The sequence below is a fragment of the Phalacrocorax aristotelis genome, chromosome 7 (assembly GCF_949628215.1).
Source record: "Phalacrocorax aristotelis chromosome 7, bGulAri2.1, whole genome shotgun sequence".
NCBI classification, from domain to species: domain Eukaryota; kingdom Metazoa; phylum Chordata; class Aves; order Suliformes; family Phalacrocoracidae; genus Phalacrocorax; species Phalacrocorax aristotelis.
Genome location: NC_134282.1, coordinates 28,108,880 through 28,136,724, shown reverse-complemented (window position 1 = coordinate 28,136,724; position 27,845 = coordinate 28,108,880). Strand labels below are relative to the sequence as shown.

General features: G+C 42.2%; 1 protein-coding gene across 1 annotated transcript; it reads left to right on the top strand.

The window, feature by feature from the left end:
- Positions 1-3: 3 nt before the first annotated feature.
- PCCB (propionyl-CoA carboxylase subunit beta) lies at positions 4-27,158 on the top strand. The gene is made up of 15 exons (XM_075099475.1): positions 4-199; positions 1,984-2,103; positions 4,393-4,461; positions 6,343-6,399; positions 9,725-9,838; positions 11,459-11,569; positions 11,866-11,974; positions 12,907-13,027; positions 16,900-16,981; positions 19,037-19,160; positions 20,254-20,361; positions 23,503-23,603; positions 24,805-24,903; positions 25,130-25,223; positions 26,885-27,158. The coding sequence occupies exons 1-15, from the start codon at positions 35-37 to the stop codon at positions 27,004-27,006; spliced, it is 1,596 nt and encodes a 531-aa protein (XP_074955576.1). The 5' UTR covers positions 4-34; the 3' UTR covers positions 27,007-27,158.
- The last annotated feature ends 687 nt before the right edge of the window (positions 27,159-27,845 follow it).

The following is a 27,845-nucleotide window of genomic DNA, read 5'->3' as shown; positions in this document are numbered from 1 at the left end:
GTGCGCAGGCGCCCTTGCCCTTGTTGCCGACGAGATGGCGGCGCTGCGAGTGTCGCGGCGGGCGGCGGGGGCGGTGCTGGTGCTGCGGCGGGCCGCCTCGGGGGGCCGCCCGCCCTCTGTGCCCCAGCGCATCGAGGAGAAGCGTCGCGCCGCGCTGCTCGGCGGCGGCCGGGGCCGCATCGACGCCCAGCACAAGCGGGTGAGCCGCGGGCGGCGGGGAGAGGAGCTCCGTCCTCGCTGACCCTCTTCTCACCGTCGCCGGCGGGCTCCGTAACGGGGCTTTTCCGCTTCGCGACAGGCGGGGAGGGGTGGGGTGGGGTGGTCACCGCCGCCCCCGGCCCGGGACCCGCCGCCTCCGGGGTGGGCAGGGAGCGATGCTGCGGGGCTCCGTCGGCCTCCCGCCCTCAGCGGGAGCGCTGGAGACTCGGGGCCTTGCGTTTCAGCCGCGGAAGCCCTTTTGCGGGGGAGCCCTGAAGTGGCATTAAAGACTGCGCTACCTGTTACTCCAGGCAGTGAAAATAATAGTTCATTTACCTCAGCTTTGTCACGTTGGCTATAGTGCATATGCGTGAAGCTAGCATAGGCAAAAGCTGCAATTTCTACCCTAATATGTGATGGTAAGTTCGAGGTCGCTCAAGACTTCGCTGGGCTTGGAGGTATATCGTCCAGCATGGCTTCATCTTTTACGCTGCTGTTGCAAATCTAAGCTGATCCTCTAAGAGGTGAGAGCTAAGAGCTAGAAGAGTGGAAATAAAGCAGACTGATGGAAAGGATGACCACAACTGGATTTTTAGTCTCTTGCATCTGTTTTTCAGAATTTAGGCTATGCTGAGGGCAGTGACAACATAGTTTTCCTCTTTCTGTTTATTGTTTCTTGCTAGGATGTCTTTTTAGTTTAGTGCAAGGACCTAGTGGTACCACAATGGCTTGTAGGCATCAAGGAGGTAGTAATAGCCATTCACATGAAGACTCTCTGAGTGACCAGTTCACCCATCAGCATTTTCCCTCCCACAGTTACACAACATCTGAAAAGGGTTACAGGCTCACTGAGCTCCATTTAGGACACTGGCATACCAATACGCAAGCATTTCTGTGTCTCTAGGGCCCCCAAACATCTTATCTTATGTTTTATATAAGATAAATCTATGGCTTACGTTAGTCTCTCCTGAATTTGTTGATTTTTATGAACTTTTTCACCTACTGGTCAGAAGTTTTGTAGAGAAGCTGAACTCTGCTTTAACATCATGTTGAGGTAGGGTCACACCATTCCCTAAACAAGAAAGCTGAGGTGCCCTGACCTTCATAGACAGATGCTTACCTGGGTTGGAAATTACGAATTTGTTTGAAAGGTTAAGATAAAAAGAACTTCTTTGCAATTGTTTATTACTGCATGGCATCATTAGTGCTGGGCAAGGGATGTGTGTATCTGGTCAATTGATGACATTCCTGGCCCCGTGTCTACTTTTGCCTGTACCAGTGTCCAACAGAAAAATGAACAAAAGGATTTTGTCAGAAAATCCCCACAGGCTGTCGCATTTCCTTTTTCCCTCTCATTTGCTGCAGCCAAATATCGAGCATGGTGAATTGAGCCGTGAACTGTTGGTAAGGACTGGTTTAGCTGTGGAAGGGTTCCATGTGTAAGAATAGAACAAAGGCCTTAATAGCAGCATTAAAATGTGTAGGAAAAGGTAGCTGTGATGCTATTATATCTTGTTGAAAAGGCTTGGAGAATTTTTTCCTTTATCTTGTGACAGAGCTGCTCCAAGAGGCGGCCTTCTTTTCAAAGTCTGGGTTGCGTTACATTTGTTTTTAAGGAGGATAATCACTACATAGGCTATTTCCAGTGTTGGGGGTATGCCTTTGCTTAATGGGACAAATATAGCAGATCAACTGAGGCTATGTTTGATTAAACTGCATCTGCTGATGGTCAGTAAACAGCACCAGAACCACCTGATGGCTGTATTAATCCTTGCTCTGTTTCAGGGAAAGCTGACAGCAAGAGAACGAATTCTTCTGCTGTTGGACCCTGACAGTTTTGATGAATATGACATGTTTGTGGAACACAGATGTTCTGACTTTGGGATGGACTCTGATAAGAATAAGGTACTTTTATTTCCTATAACTCTTGTTTCTTTGTCCTCAGCTGTTTAGCCAGCCAGCTGGTTGAAAATAGGCTCTTCTGTTCACATGTCATTTATTTGGTTGGTTTTCTTTCTTTTTTTTTTTTTTTAAATTTCCTTTTATTAGTCTCAGTTTCCATTTAACAGCTTACATGGTTTACTTTTCCATTGTCTAAAGTTGATACCTTTTTTGTAAGGTCACGTGTTTGGTTCAAATACCTCCCCAGATATTGTCTTAGATCTGTATTTTAAATAATAGAGGAGGCTGCAGAGCTTTGTTGTTACAACTTTGTCAGTCCAGTTAGATATGAAGAACAAATATGGGTAGATGCTTCTGCCTCCCTACAGGTAACATTAGAGTTATCAGATGAAATAACTCAGATCCGTATTTATGCCTGCCAAACTATAGGGTCATAAAATCCTTTAGGGCCTTAAAATCTGGTGTGTTTGGAAATTCAAGCATTCATACTGGTCTGTTAGCAAGTTGTAGTCTGCTTGCTTACGCAGTTTACAGATACATGGCCACGTATCCTAAACAAATATGGTACATGACAAAATCTATGTCTCCCCAAAGTCTCTCCCCGTAACACTGATGCCTGATAAATTACTACACGGGAAAAGCATTTTGTTGTGATTTAATACAGAAAGGACCAACAAACATGCTGGGGTGTGTAGGCGGCTAATGCAGCTGTGACTGTTCAACATGAATTGTCCTGTAGCAAAAGGCCTTATTTGCTGTGGAGTATTCTGGTTTGGGCTGTGGTGAGAAGCTGCTCTGTATGTGCTGTTGCCCCATGCTGCATACAATGACTACAGCCTCTGTTTACGTGGTTATTAAACCAGTTCATCAGTTTTCAGTCTGTCAGGTAGTAGGGCTGCATCCTATGGATGAGGGAGGGGTCAGCAGGCTTCCACCATGAGAAGCTGGGGCATTGAGAACTGGCAAAGGTGAAGGAGTTGTTTTTGTTCTGGTAGCCAGGACTGAGGGGATTTGATGCTGGGAAGGATGCCGTGTTAGACCTTCTCCCCTCTCAGTGAGTGTAGGAGCAAACATCTTTTCTTCTCTAAGTAATTTTTTACTCTGTTCCCCAGCAAACTCAAATAACTGCTGTGTTGCCTCTCATCATGCTACCCAATGCTGCATCCCACAGTGCTGATAACAAATTGCTGTTTCTTAAGATACGGGGAGCAGTAAAGTCCTCAGAGTGACAAGAGGGTTAACTTTTTCCTTGTCCTTCAGAATTCACCTTTCAGTGAGCTGCAGATATTGTTTACAGAGCATAGTTTCTCAGCAGATGACCTAACTGTGGACAGTGAGCTGGAATATTAGTTTAGCATAGACTGGAACTTTCTGAAGGTAGGGTAAGACTTGTACTCACATCCAGGCCACTCTGCAGGCTGCTTAGGCTTTTAGGAGTCATCTGTGTGAGGCAGTAGCTGAAACTACAGGTGTGTTTCCTGCTGTTCTGTGTGCCAGGAACCATGAGTTGGCAGCAGTGCTGTCTGTGCAGCCTGAGAGAAGTTGCCGGACCAGTATGACCTTCCTGAGAACAGATCACCTTGAGCATAAATGGCCCTTAGAGTGGGCCCTGCACGATATACTCTTCCCCGCCCCCCGCTTTCCAATACCAAACAGCAAAAAGCATTTAAATGCCTGGAATTCCTTTATGGCAGCCCAGTAAAGTTTCTTTTCTACTGTTGTCTTGAAAGACTTGTATACATTTCCGATACTAAAAAGTGAGACAATGTAGATAAGGAGATCTTAAGATTCACAGGCTCCATCTCCTCTTCCAGCTCGTTCTTCTTCCCTTATTTACAGGGTGAAAAAATGGGACAGGTCAAGTTGAAGTATTTGAGGTGACTATAATTATACTTTTTGACCTTTCAGGGTTGTTTTTTTCCCCTGTATCAACACCTCAAGAAAGGTTTGTGTGCTGTGTCCCATTCTTTCAAAAACATTATGTGTCCTAATAAAAGTTACATCTCTAAGGTCAGGATTTGCCTTAACTCCAGATGTGCTGAAATTTGAAGGGAAACTGCAAAATTCACTGACCTGTACGCTAATACACAACTAAAATGTGATCTGACCTCTAGTTTTCCTTTCCAGGGCTGGGTGAAATCTTTGTGGAGCCCGAACTGCAAACATGAAAGGCCAGTCCTCTCAGAGAATCAGTCTTTGCTTTGACTTAGTGCTCAGTATAAGTTTGTAGGTTTTTTAGTGGATGTCGATGCTGCTTTGATTTTTTTTTTTTAAATTTGTTCTTCAATGCAGTATCCTGGAGACAGTGTGGTGACTGGCCGTGGACGGATTAATGGGAGGCTGGCTTATGTTTTCAGTCAGGTATGGTTTTGCTTGTTGTTTCTTTACATAGCATGAACTTATACTTTGGAATAAATTCACAATATTTCAGTGTGGCCATGTAGTAATGTACCTGTTTACCTTCTACCAATAAGCATAAGATAGTCATAACATCCTGTGGGAGGAAGCAGGGCACCCTCAGACAAGATGCTGCAAAAAAGCATTTTGAAAAACTTTATTGGGTGATAGATGCGGTTGTGACAAGGGAGAGAGGAAAAGAGTAAAGAATGCAGAGCCAGTGGGAAAGTTTTGAAGAAACAAACTTTTATTACTTCAGTGTAGTATCATTGGATATTGATATGCTGAGAGACTGGAGGAGTCCCCACAAACATGTTTTTGATAACCAAGAAGAGAATTAATGGACAAGTCACTGAGAGCTGTGTGGTTAAAGCAATTGCAAGCTTTGACTCTGTCCCTGCAGTTGGATGGGTGTGGGTGAGCTCCTGCAAGCGCGTGGGGGCCTGCAAGTGTCAGTGGAGGGCTTTGCGAGTTCTGAGAACCATCTTCTGGGTTTCAGGCTGCAGAATGGGGGCTGTTTGCTGGAGATATCAACTGGGATTGCAATGAGTGGAATTAATGATAGAGGGCACTTGAGCAACTTGAATTGTTTTTCAGGTTCGAACTCTCTGATTAGTTGAAGGGATTGTGATAGATAGCATATAAATAGATAGAATAGACTTTTTGTGTTAAAATATACCTTTTACATTAAAATAAAAATATTTTAGAGGAAAGGCCATAGGTAGAGATTTATCTTGGTTAGTCTTAGCACAGTGAAAGAAAGACTTTCTTTCAGATCACTGGTAACTGCTACTCCGTTCTGGGCCACAAAGTAGCCTTTGTTCAATCTGCTGTCATGGCCAAAATGATTGTTGCTGTGTGACCTTGGCTCAAGTCGTACACCCGGCCTTTTTTGTCTTAGATATGTAGTTCTTCTGAGGAAGGGCCTGAGCATAAGATAGGAGATGAACACAGACCTTAATTTTAGAAGAACACAAGTTTTTGTATTAAAATAGTTTAAATGTACCCCTTCATGATATACCTATTTTTTAAAAAATAAATACATCTATATTTATATTTATATTTAAAATCCTTTCTCCCCTCCAAATCAAGCTGCCACCTGACATGTTCCTTCCTTTTTGGTCAACCGCTAGTCATAGTCATGGTGTTCTCTGTCCACACAGTTTTTAGAACTTATTTAAGACTCAGTGGGAATGCATCAGTGAAGCTCACCAGAAGTTGGCTCTGGGCTCTGTTGGTGCCAGTAGGTGTCAATAACCCCCTTCTCTTCTGGATCAGTCCCAGGGCCTCGTGTTGCTTGTATGAGATCTTACTGCTCAGGCCCAGGGGCACCACCAAGTCAGTTTTGGCTGACATAGTCCTTACAGCACCCATAAAAGAGTAATCGACTCTTGGAGCATAACTCATGAATATAGAGTAATGACATATTTTCAGTTTTTTGTTTCTGCCTGTTTGCAGGCATATCTTAGTGCTGCCCCTTGCAGTGGGACCGTCCCCTCACAGGTGAAATCCCTCCAGACTACTCCAGTATTGATAATGTCCATGAAGGAAGAACATACCTTTGTAGAAAGAGAGAATGTTTCTGTGAAAGGGGGAAAAAAAAAGGCAAATGAGACCTAGCAAGCTTGTGATTTTAACATAGAATCCACTGGCAAATACCTTTTTACTTGTAAAGAAGGTTTATATTGAACAGGATTGATGTGCAGGCTGCACTAAGGGAGTCAGGTTGTTTTGGAGCAGCATACCAGATAGAGTATTGTAGGATTATACTATTTACTTGCAACATTTTACAACATTTTACTGAAATGATTCTTTCCCTAATCTGAAAATTTGTTTTCCCTCCAGGATTTTACTGTATTTGGAGGTAGCTTATCTGGAGCTCATGCCCAGAAGATCTGCAAGGTAATACTTCACAGGAGAAAATAAACCAAAAAATTGTCAAAATTGCCAGTGTCCTTTTTTTTTTTTTTCTTCAATCTGTTCTGTTAATGATTTTGGTGAAGGTGATTTGTGACTGACTTCAGTGGACTCTGGTGTGTGTTGTGGCATCCTGAAAATGCCTGCTGCCTTATGTCATTTAAGATGTGAAAGCACAGGTAAGCAGAGCAAGCTTTTTGAGTATGAGAGCGCTTTTCCAAGTAATACACACTTCATTTAAATGAAGTTGCCTTTTCTACTGTGCTACAAAAGATGAGAGACTTGCAAAGTACAAATAGAAATTAACTAGCCGTTGCCTGCTGGAGAAATGTGAGATGACTTGGGAGAAACTCTTTCCTATAAACAGTGCTATGTGGAAGTGTATAATATTTATAAAAAGCAAACGTAACAAGTGAACCATCTGAAGATAAAGAGTTTTAGACTTGGAGGTCACCTTGATACTCGGAGCTTGTGTTATCAGGCGCTTGTGGCTATTTATTCTCATTTGTCTGCTCATCTCACTGGAAAAGCTGGCATTTGAATCCCAGGGGTGGGGAAGACAAGAAATTTTTCATGCGTGAATGTTCAGTGGTCTGGGCTGGTGAAACGAGGCTTTTGGTGCACAAGGCCTTTTCTTCTGATAGAAATAACTACTTTTTGGCATAGGCTCCTCAGCAGTGAGAAGGTATAAAACTAGACAACACGAAGACTTTGGGCTGGATAATATCAAGATTTGGTAAAGCCAAGCAGTTATTGGGAAAGACTTGAGACTACCCTTTCACATTGGAGCTTTGCAGGGTCTCTTTGTGTTCAGGAGGGATGTAATGGTACTGGAATATTGGGATGCTTTCTGCTTTTTTTTTTTTTAAATCTTATTTCTACAGAAGCAGGGAGAGTGTTGGTACCAGAACTAGAAAAAAAAAATGAGTCCTTCCTAATTGGTACTGTTCTTCATTGGCTTCAGTGTCAGTGGTAGGCTCCAAAGTTTGAAGGCTCGTATGCATCAGGTGTTTTGGGGCTCAGAGTCTTTGGAGGCTGCAGCCTGGGCAGTGGAGAGCTCAAAAGACTCACTGGGTAGTGTGGTATCTGTCTCATGTCTCTTAGTTCTTCCTGTTGGGCTCAATTCTGGGAAGCAGAAATCTGTTTGATGAGAGACGATCTTGGCTGCTGCTAACCTTACCAGTGGCTTAAGAGATGTAAAATCTCATGGAACGTGTAAGTGAAGTTGCTCTTCCTTAGATGGTCTTCCCTGGAGATCTCCGCTTTCATGGTAATCATTTCCTGTTTGGGATTTTTTCCTGGAGTTGCAGAGAGGTAGTGATATTTGGCATCTTGCAGGAAGGCTCCAAGCTAGGTAGGTCTGGGCTACGGATTGCCTGGTACTTTGGCAGAAGAGTGTTGTGGTGTTTCAGAGCACACTAAATGCCTGTAATGATTTCCCTGAAGCAGTAGAGATTCTGTGTGGCTTTTCTGCTAGTAATATGTGCCTGTTTGTGGTGGGGAACACTTCAAAGCCTATGTGTGCATCTATGACATCATGTTTCAAGGCAAGTGTTGACTCCATGAGATGAAGGAAAGTATTTTTGAGAATGAATCCTGAAATGTTCCCTACAAATACTGGTATGGCAAAAAAATGTCTAGTCTCAAATACACGAACACATTTTTGGTAGTCTGAATGTGCATATTGATGTGTGTTTTAGGAAGAACTTCAGTGTCTGGAAAAGTCTTGAAATAATTATTCCATAGATAAGTTCCTGGAAAATAGCAAAATGTGTCAGTGTAATTGTTTCACTAACCTGCCCTGGTAGGATGACAGGCCTTCTAAGAAGAAGCAGTAAATGTCAACTCAACTAATCTTTAATAAGGCATTTGGTAATGCCTTGTGTAACATTCACATAAGGAAATGAGACCACTTGTGGCTCACAGAGGCTCTGCGATCCACAGAGATGCTTTTGAAATTTGGGATTACATATAAATTTTAAAGTCATTCTGTGTGTCTAGCACAGCGATATTTCAACTTCTAAATGGATGTACAGGCACAAAGCATGAAGAACCCCTGTTCTACATTGAATGACAGCAAGTAAGAGCAAAGCCACTTCAGAACTCTACAGAGGGAGTTATCACTGATTCACATTCAGGGTGGAGTTTTGGTACTGCTGGGATGCTATTGATTTGAATGGGACCAAGTATGCTTACTGTGTTTCAAGGCAATATAAAATTCAAAGTTGATGCTGCAAGCACTTTGAAAGGCAGGAATGAAGTTTAAAAAATCTTAATAAGTTAAAGATTTGTCTGAAGTAAGATATAATTCTGTAGCAATGATCGAAATGGCTAATACCAGGCAGGGAAAAGTAACTTTGAAATTCAGAATGGGGATGGACTGACAATGTGTAGTTTTACAGAAAATTATTTTGGAGCTAAAGCAGATATTAATGTAAAATGCCACTGTTGTAGTGTTATGAAAATGGCAAATATTTTACTGGGTTGTAATAAGCAGGAATATTTTATGTAAGGAATGTAAGGAATTCAGTCCTCCCACTGCTGGAGTATTGTTTGTGATCTTGAGGCAAGTATCCAAAATGATCAGAGGGCTAGAAACAGGATGCAGAAAGAACAGTGTGACTGAACTGATGGTGCTGAGTCTAGAAACATGAAGGGAAACATGAAGACTGAAAGGAGATATGAGGTACTTGAATGTTTATGAAGGCAGAGGCAAAGAATTAGTTAATTGCTCTCCCTGTCCACTATATATCAAGAAAGAAGTAAAGTTTCTAAATTTCCGGAGGAAAGATTTAGTTTAGCCTTCTCAAGGAACTTCTAAGGATAATTGAGCATTAGAATATACTGCTTAGGGAGATTACACAGTTACCGCTGCAATAAACTTTTAAGATCAGATTAGACATATATGAGGGAGTGTTCAAGGTGCAGTTGAGACCTCTTCTGAACAGAGATAGATCAGACCTCTCTGGTCCAAACTCCTGTGATTGTGTCCCTTAGCACAGGGTTTGGATAATGCAGTGTGAGTATGGGGATGCGCAGCTAGTAAAGGCAGATTAATATTAAAAGTCATGAGAGGGCTTAAATGTGTATCTTAGCCTCCAGTCTGAATGAGTCCAAACATGATACCCCAATAGCAGTTGGTGACTGTCACAGTTAATACAAGTGAAGGAGAAGCTGAGCACTATGTAGGTAGTTCAAATTCTGGCATGTATGGAATTTTTTTTTCTAGGGGATGTACATTTTGGGGGTCGATTGCTTTGGGATTTTAGCTTAACTAGGTCAATAATGAGGAGTTTGTATTCATCACCAGGTCATGGATCAAGCTGCCATGGTTGGAGCACCCGTGATTGGGCTGAATGACTCTGGAGGAGCCCGTATCCAGGAGGGAGTGGAGTCCTTGGCTGGCTATGCAGATATATTTTTGGTAAGTAGGCTGCTGGATGACCAGGAAGCTTGGCACCCACAAAGATGGACAAAGTCTGTCTTTACTTAAGTTGGTGTTTGTAAGTAAATCTTAGGTTATCATCATCCTATTTCAGCCAGTGTTACCTGGTGGATAGAGCAGCATATATGAGGGCTTGTGAGACCTGGACTTGGTTCTTTTCTTGGCTTTGAGCAAATTACTGAATCGCTTAGTTCCATTTAGCCATCTGTTAAACGAGGGTAACAATGAGCCTTGTAAAACCCTGTGAGCTCTGTAGGAGTTGCGCTATATAGTCAGCTTTGTCATAAGACTGAAAGAATAGGCAATTTACTTAAACAGTTTTTGGGTTTTCTTTCAATTAACTTTCTGATTCACACTAATGTATAGATTGCCTGTGTTGGGATATAATTTCTCTTGAGTGTTTATCTGTTTGTCTGAGACATGTGGGGCATGCTGTAGTTCAGAGTGTGTTTTGTTGGGTGACTGATGGTTGTGACCCACCACCAGCTGTCCCCATGACTCCTTTGAAATACAGACATGTTAAGAATTTCACAGAGCAGATTTGTTTTCAGTAGGGCTGATAAAGGGTGAACAATTTCCACTGTAGAAAAAGGGACTTGAAGTAAATCAAACACTCTGCACCTGGAAAAACCTTGAGAAACTCAGATCAGAAGCATCAAGATGCCTGTTCTGTCAAGATGTTAGGTCAGTGGGGGAAAAAAAAGTTTGAGGGGAAAAAATAAAGAAAAGAAGATGCAAATCAGAGGTTTCTGTTAAAGAAGAGTGTGCAGTACAATGGAACCTGTTAACGTTACCATTTGGGGACGTCCAGTACTGACTGTACTGGTGGAAATTGTATATTTCTAAAATATTTTTGTGGCTAATGCATGAATCTTTCCTCTAGGGTAGAGTTTTTTTTCACTGAAATGACATTATTTTATATGCCTACCAATCACACAGTTTTAAAGTAAGTGCACAAAACAAACATGACTGTGCTTTCAGCAGGAATGCGAGCAGGTGGGATGACGGGTTAGATGCTAACAGTCTTCTGGCTTAGCGCAATCTAGGATGATGTGGTTCAGCAGCTACAGAAGTCAATTGTAATCCAGTTGAGCAGTGAGCATTGTAAACATTTTTTCAGACAACGTGCCATCCATATTGGTGGACAGCAATAATTCACCATTGTGTACAACTCAAGCTGGTGCAGGAATCTGATTTTAAAAGAATCTCTGCCACAGCTGGTTGGTAAAGCTTGCTTCTGCATCTGAACTGTAGCCTACCTGTATGTTCAAATTTCAGGTACGTACAATTCTCAGCATTCCAGGCTCAGTGAAGTTTTTGCCCCTGTGGCATCTGTTGAGGTTGCATATCCCGTCTTCCTTTGTAGTCATTGCATGGTGTATGAAATCAAATATATGGGAACAGAAAGAAGCAAAACAGTAACAACAAAATTATTTTGGTTCTATTTGCATCAAGACATTATGTCCAGACATTTGTCTCCCAGTAAATAAAGCAAGCTGTCCTCTTCTGTTTGTGATTGTGAATTCTTGCAGAACCTCTGCACAGACTTAAAAGATGCACTTTTTAGGTAAAACTACATGTCTGTCTGTTCTATTGCAGAGAAATGTTCTGTGTTCTGGGGTGGTTCCACAGATCTCCCTCATTATGGGTCCTTGTGCTGGTGGAGCTGTGTATTCGCCTGCTTTAACTGATTTCACGTTCATGGTGAAGGTAAGTGTGGAGTATATCCTGACCTGCTGCTGGTCACATTGATCAGACACAAACTGACCTCATGTGAAGGGTATTTATTGAGATGGTCTCCTGCTCTTGATTAAGCTTTTTTTTCATGAAAAGTCAAGAAGAACTTTCCCAAATAACTTGTGGATAATTGCATTTTCTGTGGATTTTAAAGAAATTTGTCCCTATGTTCTATTGCTTTCTGATTTGGGGGGAGCCTCTAGAAGCTGTGGCTTTCAGCTTGGATCTAGCATTTACTATGTGGGTTTGTGTTTTTTATTCTCCCCCAGGATACATCCTATCTGTTCATCACTGGCCCGGATGTAGTTAAGTCTGTTACCAATGAAGATGTCACCCAAGAGCAGCTTGGTGGTGCGAAGACACACACTGCTGTATCCGGTGAGAGCTGGGTAGTTTACTTAACATGCTAACCAATCTTCAAAGTAAATGACCTAGTTGTTCTAGCTAAACAGCTGATTTTTTACATACAAAAATACAGATATTTGTACTCATGGGTGTCACTTGAGTCTAAGTGATAAAACTCTACTTAAGCACAGGATCTTAGGGCTCTCTTGCCAGTCCTTTTTAGTAATGGAAATGGAAACAGGAAAAGTGGGAGTGTGGGACAGTTCTGGGATTTGGAAGAGAAAGTGGCAAATCCACAAAACATTCTAGAGTGGGGAACATTGTCAGAGGACAGTGCTTAGCAAAGCAGGCTTTGGGTGTATTGGTTCTTCTGTTTGTTGTCCAGAAATTTGCATGGGTTGAAAGATTCTTAACAGTCTCTTGTTTGCTCACTAACATGATTTATTGAATGTCTTAACTATAAACTGAGTGGCAATGTGAGATTAAGCACTTTTTTCTTTTCCCCTCTGGGAAAACTTTGTGACTCATGAATCTCCTTGAAGCTCAGAATGACTGTGGTATCTCAAATTCTGTCTGAACTGAACTGGTGATGAACCAAAACCACACAGTCACTGCTCAGATCCAGCATTTATAAAAGAACTTGCAGTCCAAAGCTTGAGTTCAGCACAGTAACCTGGGTTGAATTCCAGAAGGCTGTGATCCAGCTAGGTCTGTGACAGCTGATAAACCAGTTTACATTATTATAAATATGAGATCAACAATCCAGACCTGTTAAGGAGGAAGTCTGATACAGTCACACATTTTCTAAATATTTTTAGCTGGTAAAATTTGGTGGCTTAAAACTCAGGATTGTTAACAGCTGGGGTTTAAACATTCTTGCTGTTACTTTGTATCTTTATTGGTACTTGCTTGAAAATGAAACCTTGCAAAGTAATTTCAATAACTGCTTAACTGGCTCTTTCCAGGAGTCGCGCACAGAGCCTTTGATAATGATATAGATGCTTTACTGAATCTCCGAGAGTTCTTTAATTACCTACCTCTTAGCAACCGTGATCCAGCTCCAGTCTGTGAATGCCATGATCCCAGGTAAGAGGAGACTGGCTGAGGTCTGTGGTCTCTGTCAGCCTAATTTCGTGGCTCCTCTGGCTCAAGGAGTGTAGAGAGATGACTGGTTTGTGTCTGGGATCTTGGCTGATGATTCTGCATTGCAACATGTGAATATGGGAGGTGTTTCAACATGCATATGTACATATGTATGTGCCCACTGATAGATTTTTTTCTTGATTTATTTTCTGAAAGCAACGTTATGGAGGCTGTGTACAGAATATGGGTAATCTCTGTACAGATGTCACAGTCCCTTGAAACAAGCAAGCGAGGCAGAAGATAGCACAGTGAACAAAAGTGGGGAGAACTTGCCCTGCTTTGTCAGTTACATGTCTGTCGTGTAGGTTCTGTTCGTTAAGGTTAGGGCTGGGGAAGCAGCAAGGAGGCGAAGAAGGCAGAAAGTTTTAGTATTAGGCACTTGTCTGTCAGGCTCATTGTGTAGTTGGCAACATAACATAGGAAGCACTTGGGTCATTTCAAGAGGGGACAAATGGTGGCTGGATTTTTATGAGAGAATTTTTCCAGGAGATAGAGGGACAGCCAGAGAGCCAGCATGGAACTGTTGGAGTAGACAGCCTTGTTAGTAGTGTCACAGACAGAGAATGTTGATGGAATAAAAGCATTTTGACCTGAGATCCAGTTGCACCCCCAGTTCAGCCCTATCTGTAGGGAGCCCATAAGAGGTTGTTGCCTTCTCCAGTGTGGGAGCTGCTCCTGAATTTGTTACTTTCAGTTCTAAAGATGTGTGTGATCTATGTCTTGTGGTTCTTACATGCATGAAGATTTTAACGTGTGAGTTAGGAAGGTTATCTTCTCTTCAGGCTTCACTGTTCTTTGCAATGTCTTTGGCAGAGTTTGTTTGGGTAGGTTTTTTTGGATCAATTCTACAAATCACTGCTCTGGTGCCTGAAATACATTGTTCACTATCAGAGAAATAAATTTCCCAATTACTTTTAGAGAATGGTCAGACAGGCTGATTAGTTACTGGCCTTAATTTTTTCTAAGATGTTGGTCTGTAGGAGTTTATTAAACTGGAAGACTGTTCTGGTCTGATAGTGACAAACTGAAGCACATCTCTTACGTTATTTGGAGGATTATCTCTGAGGTCATCATGTTCTTTCTAAGCATTCAACAAGTTGTAATGGGATAATTACCCTCCGTAGACTTGAATTTGATATTTTAATTTCATTATAGAAGCAAGTCTGGTTTTTTTTAATCAATGTATCTCATAATAGGCAGTTGTTTTCTTGTGAGAAGCTGTCAGTTACATTGTAGCTACAAGCATACGAGCAATTCTTTATTTTCTTAAGGGAAACAATCTTTTATGTAGCACTAGATACATTATTAGAGGATCACAGTATAATAAATGCTCAATTTGTGCTAAGAATTTTAGTAGTCTTTGTACATGGGAAGACAGATCTATTTGTTGAATTTGCCTTTTTTTGTAGCAGCATCTCCAGTATTTTTGCCATTTGTGGTCTTAATGCTTACATTGGTAATATTTCATCTGGACATACCGACATCTTAACAGACTCCTTTTGCTTTGAATTGATGTGTTTGATCCTTACCACTGCTCCAGTCAAAGCCCATTCCTCTAGAGTAATTAATTTCTTATTGCATCATTTTCGCACTGCAAAAAATTGCCATGAATAATGCAAATTAAATGTAACATTTTTGCCTTCATTGTTAAGTCCAGAAGCTGGTGGGTTGTTTGATTTCAGGGTTTTTTGGCTTCCCCCCCAAGAAGGGTAGGTTCTTTATGGTGTTGAAAAATGTCGGTCTTGGTTGCTGAAACTTCTGTCAGTTGGAATTTTTTATGTCAGTGGCCTGGGTTCTAAAGAATTAGAAGGTTCCTTATAGTACCAAGTTGACTGACTAGTGGTGAATATGTCCTCTACCTTTGAAGGGTGTCCAGTTCATGGCATTTCGTATATTGTGTGGTGTGATTTTACCTTTATGTGTCTTTGACTATAAACCAATTTTGTTTCTTCTAAAGCCTGAAGTATGCATACAAATTTCTGGAGGAGGTTATTATCAATTCTTGGTAACCGCGTACAGTTTCCCTTTTGTACTGAACGCAAACCAGTATCAATCGGGGTGAGTGTTGCAGGCTTCAGATGACTGCTTTGATGGTGAGCAGTGGTTCCTTTCTGATAAGTGGGATCTGTAAGAGACACAGTTCTCAACCTCTTAAGTTCAGTGACTCTACTAGCAAGCTCCTGTGGCCTCTTCCTGTGATGATTTGAAGGAGATTTTGAAACTTGTGATATCCTGGGTAATGTCTTCATTTTGATGGTGGGTATTCATTTTAATGCCATTGTAGTTTCCTTCAGTACTCTACAGCACTGTGAATTTATGGGAGCAATAATTTTGTTTTTCTACTTTCCTGATTCTTTGCGATACCACAGGTAGTGGACAGAACTTAGAGCATGTTCATATCTACTCTATGGACAGAAAAAGTTTTAGTCTTTTGTAGTTTGGGATTTAATATGTTAAAATTTATTGCTTTCATCAGATTATGGTCTCATTGTATCATTTTATGGAAATATTTGCATGCAATACTCTTAATCATGGGAAAAATATGTGAAGTGTTGCTGTCAGTTTTATTCTATTGATAAATATATCTCCTATTCTCTCAGCAAGGATTTGTGCCTCTGTAGTCTTGCTGTGTGAGGGAGCACAGGCAGCCCTGGGGCTTGCATTATTTATCTTTGCCTGATTTTGACAAACTGCAGATCACTTCCTTCAGTTTCAGATTGGGTGTCTAGAGCCTTGTGTTGTCTTGTTTTAAATGTACAAAATCACGGCATTGTTAAAATGGTAATTCAATAGGAACTCCACAGGAACACCATTTTTATAACAAATGTAGATCAGTATATTTATGGAATGGCACAAAAGTCTTCTCAGAGGTGACCTAGAAAAATTGACACACCACACACAAACCCCCGTTGGGACCGTGAATGAATCCAAAGACCCGGTGAATGCTGACATTTGCAGGTCCTTAATGAAGCTAAGATGATCAAAGATGGAGGTCACTGATAGTGTCAGCTGCTAACAGGGAGGCAGCACTTTTGTTAAATGTAAAGCTCCACATGAAGCCCATCACCGTTGAGTTAAGCAGAGTAACAGTAAAGATTCCTTAAACGTAGCCATTCAACTGAAGAAGCTGAGAGCGGATGTGTTCCCCACCCATGAATCTCTGCTTGTTTTGGTGGCAGGGGGAATAAGTATGGCAAGGTTTCCTATGGTTAAGTGTATTCAAAATCACAGGCGCACAGCGTGGGCAGGGAAAGGATCAGAATTGCAAATGAGCTGCTCCGAAACTTTGTGTGCACAGCTGATCCAGGTATGCTACAGGAAGCCTTGCTCTGCCATTGGGAGAAACCGTTCTGCCTGTCCAGCTTTAAGGACGGGAGCCGCTGGTGAAGGAGGCTCTTCTGCCTCTGCTGCTCACGCTCCTGCTACCAAAGCCTTTTCCCCATTGCTAACTTGTGTCCAACACGCCTCCAGTGCCCCCTGCAGACTGCCATTTGTGGCAGTTGCTGGCTCTCCAGTTCCCCGCTGATACTCAGCATATGTAGTATTCGGCTCTTCTAGTCAAAGAGGAGAAATAGTATCTCTGGGAGGTGGTTTCATAAGCATAGGTGCCTACAGAAGAGATGTCTCCTTCAGGAAGAGATTGGTCAGGCTTTTGTCCTCCTGGTACGTGAGGCCTCAGTGGCATGAGGCACAACTGGCCTGTTCCTTTGCCCCATATTTGAGAAGCAGCTGCCAGGAAGTCTCAGAGAGGTGGAATTGTTTGCCTGAGTTTTTTTGTCTTGGTAAATATTGTTGCTCACCCTTACTTTCTGCAGTGACCGTCTGGTTCCTGAGCTGGATACCATTGTCCCCATTGAATCTACTAAAGCCTATGATATGCTGGATATCATACACTCCGTAAGTCTTCTAGTGTGAGCATTGTCGAGACTAATATGGACATATTATAGTCTGTGTATAAATAATTGAAAGAACCAAATAGAATGGTGCTCAAGATATTTTTTTTTTTTTTAGTTACTAAAAGTTTAATTACAGTACAAGTTACTATTTTTACCTGTGTTGTAGCCAGGAATGAAGGGACAACAAAAACTGCAGAAAAAAAGATTTTTAGCAGATGAAAGGAATACTAAGGTTTGTTTTCAGGATACATCTTCCTAACGCCGCATGGCTAACTTACAGATGAAAGAGCTGTGATTCAGTTTTCTCTCTGGGCTTAAAAGAACCCTCAGCTTTGAGTTCTCTCACTTGCCCCTGTCCCTGCGTCTTGTTATGACTGTCTTGAATTCCATCACTTTTTTTATAAAAGGTGATAAACTACATAGAGTGCATTCAAAGATTTACCCTTCTCTGTTTAGTCTAAGAGACAGTTACATACACGGACAGTACAAAATGTATTTTTCTTAATTACAAGTCAAGCACTCAGAGGCTTGGAAACTCCAATACTGAACTTACATTAAGTGAGGCAGATCCCTTGGGAGGGTGGCAGGGAAGGAGACATCTTGCTATTGTTTAAGAAACCTGAAAGCCAGTATTGCCATTTATAAAACAGTGGAAGTTTTATTAAAGCAGCATAGGCAATGCTGATAATTCACTTGCCTAACTTTGAGTACTTCACTTCTCCAGTTTTAACAAGGTGATAAATGCTTGGACAGAGAACGTGCTTGTAAAAGAAGCTTTATCACATGAAACTGTTCCAGCCCCCTGTAGAGCACCCTGAGGGGCCGAATTGTGAATATTAACATTTCCAGTTGCTGCTTCTAGCACTCAGCTGTTGAGTCGCAGATGACCCAGGGTTCTGAGGTGCGTGATGAAGCACAGAGTAGCTCCATTTCACAAGCAGCATATGCAAGGTGGTGGGAGGAGTTCAGCTGTATTTGCAGGACCTTTACAGATTTCTCCCTTTTGCTATTTTATTTGCCCATCTCTCGCCACACGTGCGTTCAGCTAACAGGTTTCAGTTTGCTGCTGGCTGCATTTAGACTCATTTTAGTGGAGAAAGCATGCTCAGGATGTTTTGAATCTCTGGATGCTTTCATTCTGAATTTCAGTACAAACTGTTCCAAGGTAAAAGGTTTTTAAAAAAAAAAAAAAGTGAATTAGGAGGGGGAAAAAAAGTCCCTCCCACAGACTTTGAAAAGTATTAAGGAAGGAAATAACCCTACTTTAACAATACTTTTATTTTTCACAACTTCTCGTTTCCCTCAGTCCCAAAAACAACTGGCAAACTGCAGCCTGTATAGGCAAAGTTGTCATAAACAGTCGAAAACAAGGAATTCTAGAAGACACTAGCCAGCCATGTATAGGTGTCGCTACTGCTCTATGTATAATTATGATAGCTTTTGAACATGTGAATTTTGACACTGTGTTACACACCAGTGGATGTTACTTTGCCGAGCACACACTGGAACTTCAACCCCAGAGAGGTGCAGCTGCCAGGGCATCGCTGTTGCAGGTGGGAGACACACACAGTGGACCGTGCCATGTTGGTCTCTGTTAACAAAGGGCTCTGAGCTCACAAAAACATAGAGTATATATTAAACATGTCACGGAGAGTGTCTGAGCTCCATAAAGTACCATTTGCTCTTTATCACTGGAAATTGTTCTTTGAGAGTGTAGTTTGCCAATAATTAAGTCGTGAGGAAGACGTTCTTAACATCTGATTTGAAGTTTTAATTTGTTGCAAGCTAGGAAAAAAGGCTCAGTACAGAGGAAAAGTCATAAAGATGTTCTCTGGTGGAATGCTTAAGTGGCAGTTTTGCTAATAAGTGCAGCACTAGCTACTTCCTGGTGTGAAGGCTGCAAAGACGACTAAAAGGTTTGGTTGTTTTTTTTTTTTGCAAATTCTGAAATGTTTTAAAACTTCTGATACTAACATAACTGATTTTGTCTTCACCTGCGTATATAAATATATATACATGTCCTGATGAGGGCTCTGCCAAACTCTCACCCTTGCAGATTGCTGATGAAAGGGAATTCTTTGAGATCATGCCTTCCTATGCCAGAAACATCATTGTTGGATTTGCCAGGATGAACGGACGAACTGTTGGGATAGTGGGCAACCAACCCAAAGTAGCATCAGGTTAGAGTTGGCTATACCAGTCCGATGGAAACATTAACAGTGTTTGTGCCTCCCCTCTGCTTGGTTTTTCTTTTTCCACTGTGTTTTCTACCACTTTCTTTCTCTTGAATCTCATTGTAATGCAGCTGTGATGTGTTAAAATTGAAAACCAGTTAATTTCTTTAGTGGTGGTGCTCACAGGGAACTGATGGATTGCTGTATCCAGCACAAGAGCAGCGGTAGGCGCACGTAAGCGGGGGGGCAGCAGACCTGTTTGGCAGCAGCCTGCAATTAACTGGGTTAAGCCAGGTGTAGGGTGAGGTAACTTTTTTCCCGTTTTTCTATAGCTAGAAAAAAAGCAAAGCTTTCAGACACACACGTGTGGGGTTCGACCTCAAATAATGTAGACATGAAGCACAACATGGAGCTGTAGCTAAGATCATCCTTCTGTTTTTAACTGTCAAAGGATTTTCCTTTCTCTCCTAACTAGGTAATTTCTGAAGTGACTTTCACTAATCAGGACTTTCTGTTTCACTCCATGTTTTTGAGGTTTGTGCTTTTTTTGTTCGGGAAAATCAGGTGACCCAGTATGATGTTTTTTTTCTTTTGATAATCTTTACAAGATACAACTATCAAGATACTAGATAGTCACCAGGTTTTAAAATTACTTTAGTCTTCATTTGATATTCTCAATTTTAACAAACATTTTCAGTGTTTCAGATAGATGCTCTTATACAAAATGCATTTAGGTTTAATGTAATAACACATAATATAATTCTAAATGGCACAGAAACAGAACATAAATACTTTGCAGCATGTTCACCAAAAATGCTGATCTTTCTGAAAATATTATTGGACTATTTTTTTAAAAATGTAAACTTAAATTTTTTATTTCAAGTGGAGAACTTGCTAGCCTTTTAGTATGACTGATCAGAAAAAAATATCAGTAAAGAGATTACAAGAAAATAACTTAAACTGCTACTTTTTGGGGTAGAAAGCATCTATGCACAATGATCAGAAAAATTAAATGAGTGCCCACTGAATGCAGCTTGTACTCTAATTTTACTTTTAAATGAGCTGGAATGGTTAACACTTTACTCTCTTTAACTTTTAGGGTGCTTAGACATAAATTCTTCTGTGAAAGGAGCCCGCTTTGTTCGTTTCTGTGATGCTTTCAACATACCTCTGATTACTTTTGTGGATGTTCCAGGATTTTTGCCAGGTGTGTCTTGCCATTAGATTCCAGCTAGTTGCGGGGTGGGGGTAGGCGAGGTGATGGTGGTGGTGGTGGTAAAAACCACTTTTAAAAACCCTATGAGAAGACCTTTACTGTAGTAGACTTAAATAAGCCAGGTTTTAAAATGCCGCTTTTTGGGATGGAAACTCTGTAACCTAAGTACAGTACTCATGACAAAAGGATATTGAAAGATGCAAAAAAGTGCAGGAAAAAATAAATAATTGCCTAACTATGCCACTAATAAATATTGCTCTCAGTGTGTTCTGAGATCACAAAGGCTTGCTGGGCTTCACTGAGACGGGGGCCAGTTCATGCAGTAAGTTAATGCTGAAGTGTTTAGCAGTGTGATAGGCGTGCTGGGATGACCAGTTTGCCAGGACAAGCACAGGTGTGTCATGGTGTGGAAAGCAATGTCCTGCTGCCTTGAATCCCAGCAGAGTTGCAAAGCTGTTGCTTGTGGCCTAAGGAAAAAAAAACTGCATTCTGTGGAGATGCTGCCCTTCTCATAAATGGTATGGAAGTTATGCTGTTCATTTTATTACAGTGAGACTCCATGACCCTCTAAGTTCTCAGCTGTTTTATGCCTGTAAGCTGGGTAGTGTGGTACCAGAAGGCCCTGCAAAGACTGTGGCTTCCCGAGAGGCAGTGGGAAGCAGTCCAACGCTCTGTCTGTAGCCCTACAGACAGGATTACGTGAGAGCACAGCACTGGCTCTTGTGCGGACAGGGGTGTGTGTGTGTCAGAGCGGTGCTAGGAGTGGCAGTTGAGGGCACCGTGAAGATGCATTCCAACAAAAGTCTGCTCAGCACTGGAGTCGTTGCACTGACACAGGCCCATGCTGCTATCCAAGCTTTGCTGCAGCAAGAGAAACTATCTCATCCACCAGCTTCATCTGCTCCACTTAATGCCCAAATGTGTAAAAGAATGTAGGGAAAAAACAAGCATGTCCTTTGGTTGCCATGGATTCAGTCATATACGTACCCCTCCCTGTATCTTGGAAAGCTTCTTTCATGCTCCAAGACATCTTTTCAGACAAAAATGCCCATGATTTAGAAGCTTTGGGTAAATCAGTAAGGAAATGTCTGAGATGAGACAGCATAGGCTATATGAGCAGTTAATGTTAAAATGACCTATTAGAAAACTGATGGGGGGGGGAGTAGAACTGTTATACTGATAAACAAGCTAAGTCAGTCTTTCACATGATTGAATATAGGGTTAAAACTCTCTTATAAACCACAGTTTACCTCAAGGCCTTTACAGATATCAAAGCATCAAAATGTCACTAGTCAGCATTCCAGTTCTTATTTTAATACAATGTATTTTGCATGTTTTAACAATGCAGCAATACAGAAGGCATTAAATAGAAAGCTCCTCTTCCACCTTGCCCTCTATCCTTTCTCTCCTGCTGCAGCCACACCCTTCTCGGCTGACATGGACCAAGCAGCAGCTTAGTTCACTGCAGCTGCTGAGAATTCAAGAAAAAAGCTATTTCCATATAGCCAATGAAAAGTGGTAACTTAATATTGCATAATAGACTGTTGGTTTAAAAGTAGATAAATGGAATACAAATAAAAGCAGAGAAAGGTAGAGAGGAGATCTGAGGCTTGACAGTGATCCTAAAGTTGTATTTTAAGGAGTTTGGCAAGATGAGTCTATTAGCATTAGAAATTTCAGATGAAGTAATAAATTCTGAGGGTGTTCATCACCTCCTTTCCCTGTTCAGTAGAGAAGAAAGAATCTGTCACACCGAGGTGTACAAAACATGTCACAGTGTTGGCGAGGCAGAGTTTAAATAGTCCCCAATGTAACAGGTGTGCACAGAGATTACATTTAAGGCATTTTTTTTTATATCCCGCAGCTGGATAAAACCATGTACTTAGAACAAGAATGGGACTGAATCTATGGCCAGAAAAGAGTTTATGTTAATTGGCCATGGATGACAGTGTAAATAGTTCAGATAACAGTTGAATTGAGCTTACACTTGAAGCATTTTGAGTGGCTGCTCTCTTCTAAGTGTGCATTAGAAACTAAGGCTGTGACTAGATTATAGGGTCTGTGAGTGCTTCCCAGCTTCTGGGTCGAGGTTAGGCATCCCAGCTCTGTTCAGACTGCTTCTTGGGATAAGATCACATTGCTTTTCTGCTGCTGGGAAGGTTCTGCAGGCTTGACAAATCCCACCGGCTGGAGGGAAATACAAGAACCAGAAGTGAAATTGTGTTGAAAACAGATGTTTGTAAGTGTAGGCATAAATTACTTGACACTGTAATTACAGTTGAGAGGAGGCATTGAAGTCAGGCCACCAGACAGACTGCCAAATAAGTTAGTAACAAAAAAAAACATAGAAGAATTTTTACTTAAGAGTACTTTGAGGTCTTCTGAATGGATTAAAAAAAAAAGCTTTTAAGAGGTTATCTCAGGTGCTGGAAGCAAAAGACAGTAGGTAGATAAACTGCTATAAAGTAATTGTAGAGTTATATCCACTGGTCTGAAATTCAGAAAGCCTAGAAATAAAGTACATGGGATTCCTGTTTCCAAGTGCAAGTCAGCCAGGCTTGTGTTTAGGACAGAACTGTGTTGCACATCCTACAAAATGGATGACTTGCATTCCTATGTGTAGTATATGTCCATTCTCCAGAAGCACCTGCTGTGAGAATCCTTCTAGAGAAATTAATGTTCTCTTTTATGGTCCATCATCTTGGGCTTGCTTGAAGGAAGACTAGAACAGGCCTTTGGTGTGGTAGCCAAGCTGCCTTTCAGTACGGTCTAGAAAAAAGGGGTTTGGAAGAGTGGGCTTCTGGGGAAGTGAATCTGGGTTGTGGTTTTTCACTGCTAGTCACATTTGGACTCTTGAAATCAATATAACTGTATTTTGTTCCTAGGAAGACACTGTCTGGTGAGTGTTACGGTCTGTATATACAAATACATGCTGCATTTGGTGAGAGACTTTTTGTAGAGTTGCTCAGACTCTTATGGAGAACATTACCTTGATATTACCTTCTCCTGGACATTAATGTGGTTCTGGCTGGTGTTAGGTTTCCTGCTGGTAACAGATTATGGCAGTTGCCAAACTGCATGTGGGGTTTTTGCAAATTCCCTAGAGTCAAAAAAATTGTTTGTCGCTTGCAGGTACAGCTCAGGAGTACGGTGGTATCATACGTCATGGAGCAAAACTGCTGTTTGCCTTTGCAGAAGCAACTGTGCCTAAAATTACTATCATCACCAGAAAAGTAAGTTGGCACAATTCCATGCTGTTCTTCTAGAGTTCCTGTTTTCACTAGTAGCAATTTTAGTTCTGTGAAGCTTTGTCCATCTGTCCCACTTCTGCTTTCTATCACTGTCAAATCTCTGTCCCATCTGGTAACACCTCTTCATGTCAGGTTGCAAGACGCCATTTCTTCTATTCTCAGACTATTACCTCAGTTCCTTCATTCCTTTTGTCTCCGCTCTCCTCTGAAATCACGTGTTTCTGCTCTTTGCTTTCTTCCTGGAAGGCCTTCAGTCAAGTATTTGTCCTCTGTCACCCAGCTTGTCTCACTGAGGACATGCCATCTGTCTGCACACAGCACATCCTTGCCATCTTCTCTATTCTTGCCACTTCAGTCTCCTTTTCCAAAACTAGTCAGTGCTGATTGTATCTTTCTTCTGCCATGTCTGCAGATATAGTGCTCGTGTGGTTTCTCTTCATCCATATATACTTTTGCTATAGTCTACTTAACTTTCTTTTTTTGTAAGGCACCTGACACCGCACTGCCATAAGCTCTGGGGACCTTCTGGGTCCTAAAAGGCTTAGCTTTTTTCTTGCTGGTCTGCCCTTCCTGCTTGTTTTCCTGATAGGCTTTTGACTTACCACAGCAAAAAGGAAAAAAGAATCCTACCTCTTTCTGTCCCTTTGCCTTCTCTGGTTCTTTTGAATATTACCAGTCCGCACTTCCCAAGCTTGCAGCCTTGCTGTAGCTTTCATTAATGCCTTGAAACAGGCTCTACTGCAGTTAGCGCTGCAGTTCTGTGGTTTCTGTTCATCACTGCTGTCTGGACCACTTCCAGTACCAGAGTGGAACACTGCAGAGTCTGAGTGCTGCATTCCCTGGTCAGAAAATTCCAGAAGTACACCGACTGGTTTGTTTGTGTGCATGTGCAGAGGCTGCGGGTTGAGGCCTGGTGTTCCAGGTATATGCAGACGCCTCCTTATCTGCCATGAAGAATGGCCTTGGTTACCAGCAGCCCCCTTCCTTGCTCTTTTGAGGTTCTAGCTAAAGAGATGTCTAGGCTTAGAAGATTGTTGTAGCAAAATGGAGACACTCGTGCTCTTTCAGGTAAAATTTCGTCCCACTTGCTTGACTTTGGAACAGTAAAAGCTGCAACCAGAATGCAGGCTATTGCTGCTGCAAGGTCACTTCACACTAATTAATCCCTTGGGTTTTGTTCCAGGCCTACGGGGGTGCCTATGATGTGATGAGTTCAAAGCATTTAAGAGGAGATGCAAATTACGCCTGGCCTACCGCTGAGGTGGCAGTGATGGGTGCAAAGGTAAATTCGGGCTGACTCTCACGCTGGGGCGCAGCTGCCATCGCCACCTTTATTGTGGCGTTATAGAGGCGGCCTGGCAAGATGAAGACAACGGGTTTTTATCCTGAAGCAGCGTACCTGAATGTGCATTTGTATGCTGTGGTGGGGGACGAGACTGGTAAAGCAGACAGCTTTCCTCTGTACAGGGTGAGCTACCGCCACTGACCTGTAGGCTTTACCTTTCTAGGGTGCTGTCCAGATCATTTTCAGAGGAAAAGAGGCAGATGCAGAGGCAGAGTATGTGGATAAGTTTGCAAACCCCTTTCCGGCAGCTGTGAGAGGTATGGTTATCTCACATGTTGTGTCCCCTCTTTTGAGTTTGCCATTGCACGTAGATGCATCTGTAGCTCCTGAGTAAACTTTTTGCTAATGACTATGTTATTTAGGCAAGACATCTGTGTCTGAGTCAGAAAGGTGAGGCTTAACCACAGCTGTGCAAGTGAAGGTAAAACACATCTAGACAGAAAACACTTCTTTAGATGGAGACTGGTGAGATGTGGCGACTGCACTGAAAAGCGTATTTTCCATGTTGTAGATATTAGAAAGCATCTCAAAACTCAGCCCTTTCCTTAAAAGTATGGGTGCTTTGACAATCTATTTGACAGTCCTATAGTCTAGCCCAGTTCAGTGATGTTCCCCAGGACTCTTTGGAGTAAATTTTTCCGCTGTTTTTACTTCTGAATCTTACTTCTGGCTTTGAAGCATTAACTGTGCTCTAGAAGGCAGTTCTGTAGACTCTGGGGTTGGCGCGCTCTGTTTCGAGTTATGCTGGCTTACTCTGTTGATCAGTTTTGTGCTTTGTTTAAATCCCATTAATAGTGTCACAGAGCTGGAGCAACTTAGCCAAGCTGGTTTCCACCACAACCAGTATATCCAGTATTGCGCCCTCCGGTTTTACAGTAGACTATCTATTACTGCTGTTTGAGCCAGAAAAAGACCAGACTCCTGCATGTGCAAAGTCACAGGGTGTGTCTTCCAATCAATACTTCAGACCTTTAAATCAACTTATTGTAGTAGATAGAAGGAGATGGGATGGCTAAAACTCTGCAGTAACAGGTGCAGTACTCAGTGAGCAAAGCCCCCTCCTCAGAAGTTTTTGGCTTGCTAACTTTTGCAAAAATCAGAAAAGCAAATGTTTCTAACTTAAAAACTATTGACACAGGAATATTTCCTTTTCAGGCTATTCTAAATTAAATTCTTACATTAATTTGTAACGTGTTGTCATGGTTTTAGCTGGGATAGTTAATTTTCTTCACTCTAGCTGGTATAGTGCTGTGCTTTGAACTTAGCATGGGAAAAAAAAATGTTGAGCTAACACACAGATGTTTTGGGCTGTTGCTGGGTAGCGCTTGTACTAGTCAAGGACATTTCCAGCTTCCCATGCTCTGCTGGCTGCACAAGAAGCCGGGAGGGGAGGGGGCACAGCTAAGAGAGCGGATTCAAACTGGTCAAAGGGATATTCCATATCATGTAACGTCATGCCCAGTATGTTACCTGGGAGGAGCTGGCCGGGGGAGGGAGGCAGCAATCGTGGCTCGGGGACTGGCAGCGTCGGTCGGCAGGTGGTGAGTGGTTGTATCGTTCGTGTTTCTGTGGTTTTTTTCCTTTTTTCTTTCCCTTCCTTCTCCATTTTATTATATTAACATTATTGTCATTATTATCATAATAATTGTTATGATTTTATTGGAATTATTAAACTGTGCTTATCTCAACCCACGAGTTCTTTTGCTCGTCCGATTCTCTTCCCCATCCCACAGGGTTGGGGGGGAGTGAGCGAGCGGCTGCGTGGTGTTTAGTTGCCAGCTGAGGCTGAACCACGACACGTGTGAACTGTTAATTCCAAATATTGTTTTGATTTTGTAAATTTGCATTACAGCCTAGATACAGAAGGCCAAGAGGTGAACACTTCATGGTTAGGGTTTTTTGTTTTTGTTTTTTACAGGGTTTGTTGATGATATCATACAACCTTCGAGCACCCGTGTGCGCATCTGCCATGACCTAGATGTGCTGGCTAGTAAAACACAGTCCAGTCCCTGGAAGAAACATGCTAATATCCCACTGTGAGCGTGAGGAGGGGCTTGGCTGCGCTGGAAGACACGGCAGTATTTTGAACACACTCTCTTTAAGCGGAGTTCTCCTTTGCAATAGAAATATTTCTTTTCATTTTGATTTTGCTAATGACCATCAATAAATCATAAATTACATATGTAATTTAATTTGAGGTCTTATCAGTTTATCTCTATAAACCCTTTTGGGTAAGTTAATAATCAGCATGACCTGCAGTGCCTGCTGCAGGTGAGTTGTTACTGATTGCTCAAGGCCAAACGCTCCCTTGGCTCCTTCATTCCGTAGGCCCTGGAGGTGGCTCAGAGAGGCAGAGCTGCAGTGACCTCACTGCTGAGCAGTCAGACCCCAGCAGAGTTCAAGCCTAGCCCTGGGTCTGCCTCTGGAGGCTGACTCTACCTCCTGCACCACAGACTCACAGAGAAAAATCCTGAGCTTGGATTTCAGTGCACTGGAATGCAGGCTTTGCTGAGCTCAGACTAATCTGTTCTGTTCTTCTGCTATACTGCCCTGAACATGCTGGCTGCAGCAACCTGGGTCTCAGGTTGGTACCACTGGCCTCCAGGCTATGGGCACAGCTGGGATACAGAAGATGGAGCTAGCCTGCTCTTGGCGGACATGAGACAATGTGCCACCTTGGAAAAAGGGCAATTCTGGTGGGACATAAAAATTCTTCTCCCTGAGTGTAGGGGTTTTTCTCCCTCAGCAGAGGGTTGAAACAGAGACCTCCAGCGGTCCCTTCCAGCCTAACTTTTTTCTACGATTATTTGCCAGGCTTGCAAGGAACCACTGCAGTAGATGTTATTGCTGATCAGCCCTGGGCCCTGTGCTCACTCTGC

Excerpts from the sequence above, each read along its gene's own strand:
- PCCB (XM_075099475.1), top strand. The coding sequence starts at position 35 with ATGGCGGCGCTGCGAGTGTCGCGGCGGGCGGCGGGGGCGGTGCTGGTG. Across the intron at positions 19,161-20,253 it reads CCAACCCAAAGTAGCATCAG|GGTGCTTAGACATAAATTCT; the intron begins GTTAGAGTTGGC and ends TTTAACTTTTAG. Across the intron at positions 23,604-24,804 it reads TTACTATCATCACCAGAAAA|GCCTACGGGGGTGCCTATGA; the intron begins GTAAGTTGGCAC and ends GTTTTGTTCCAG.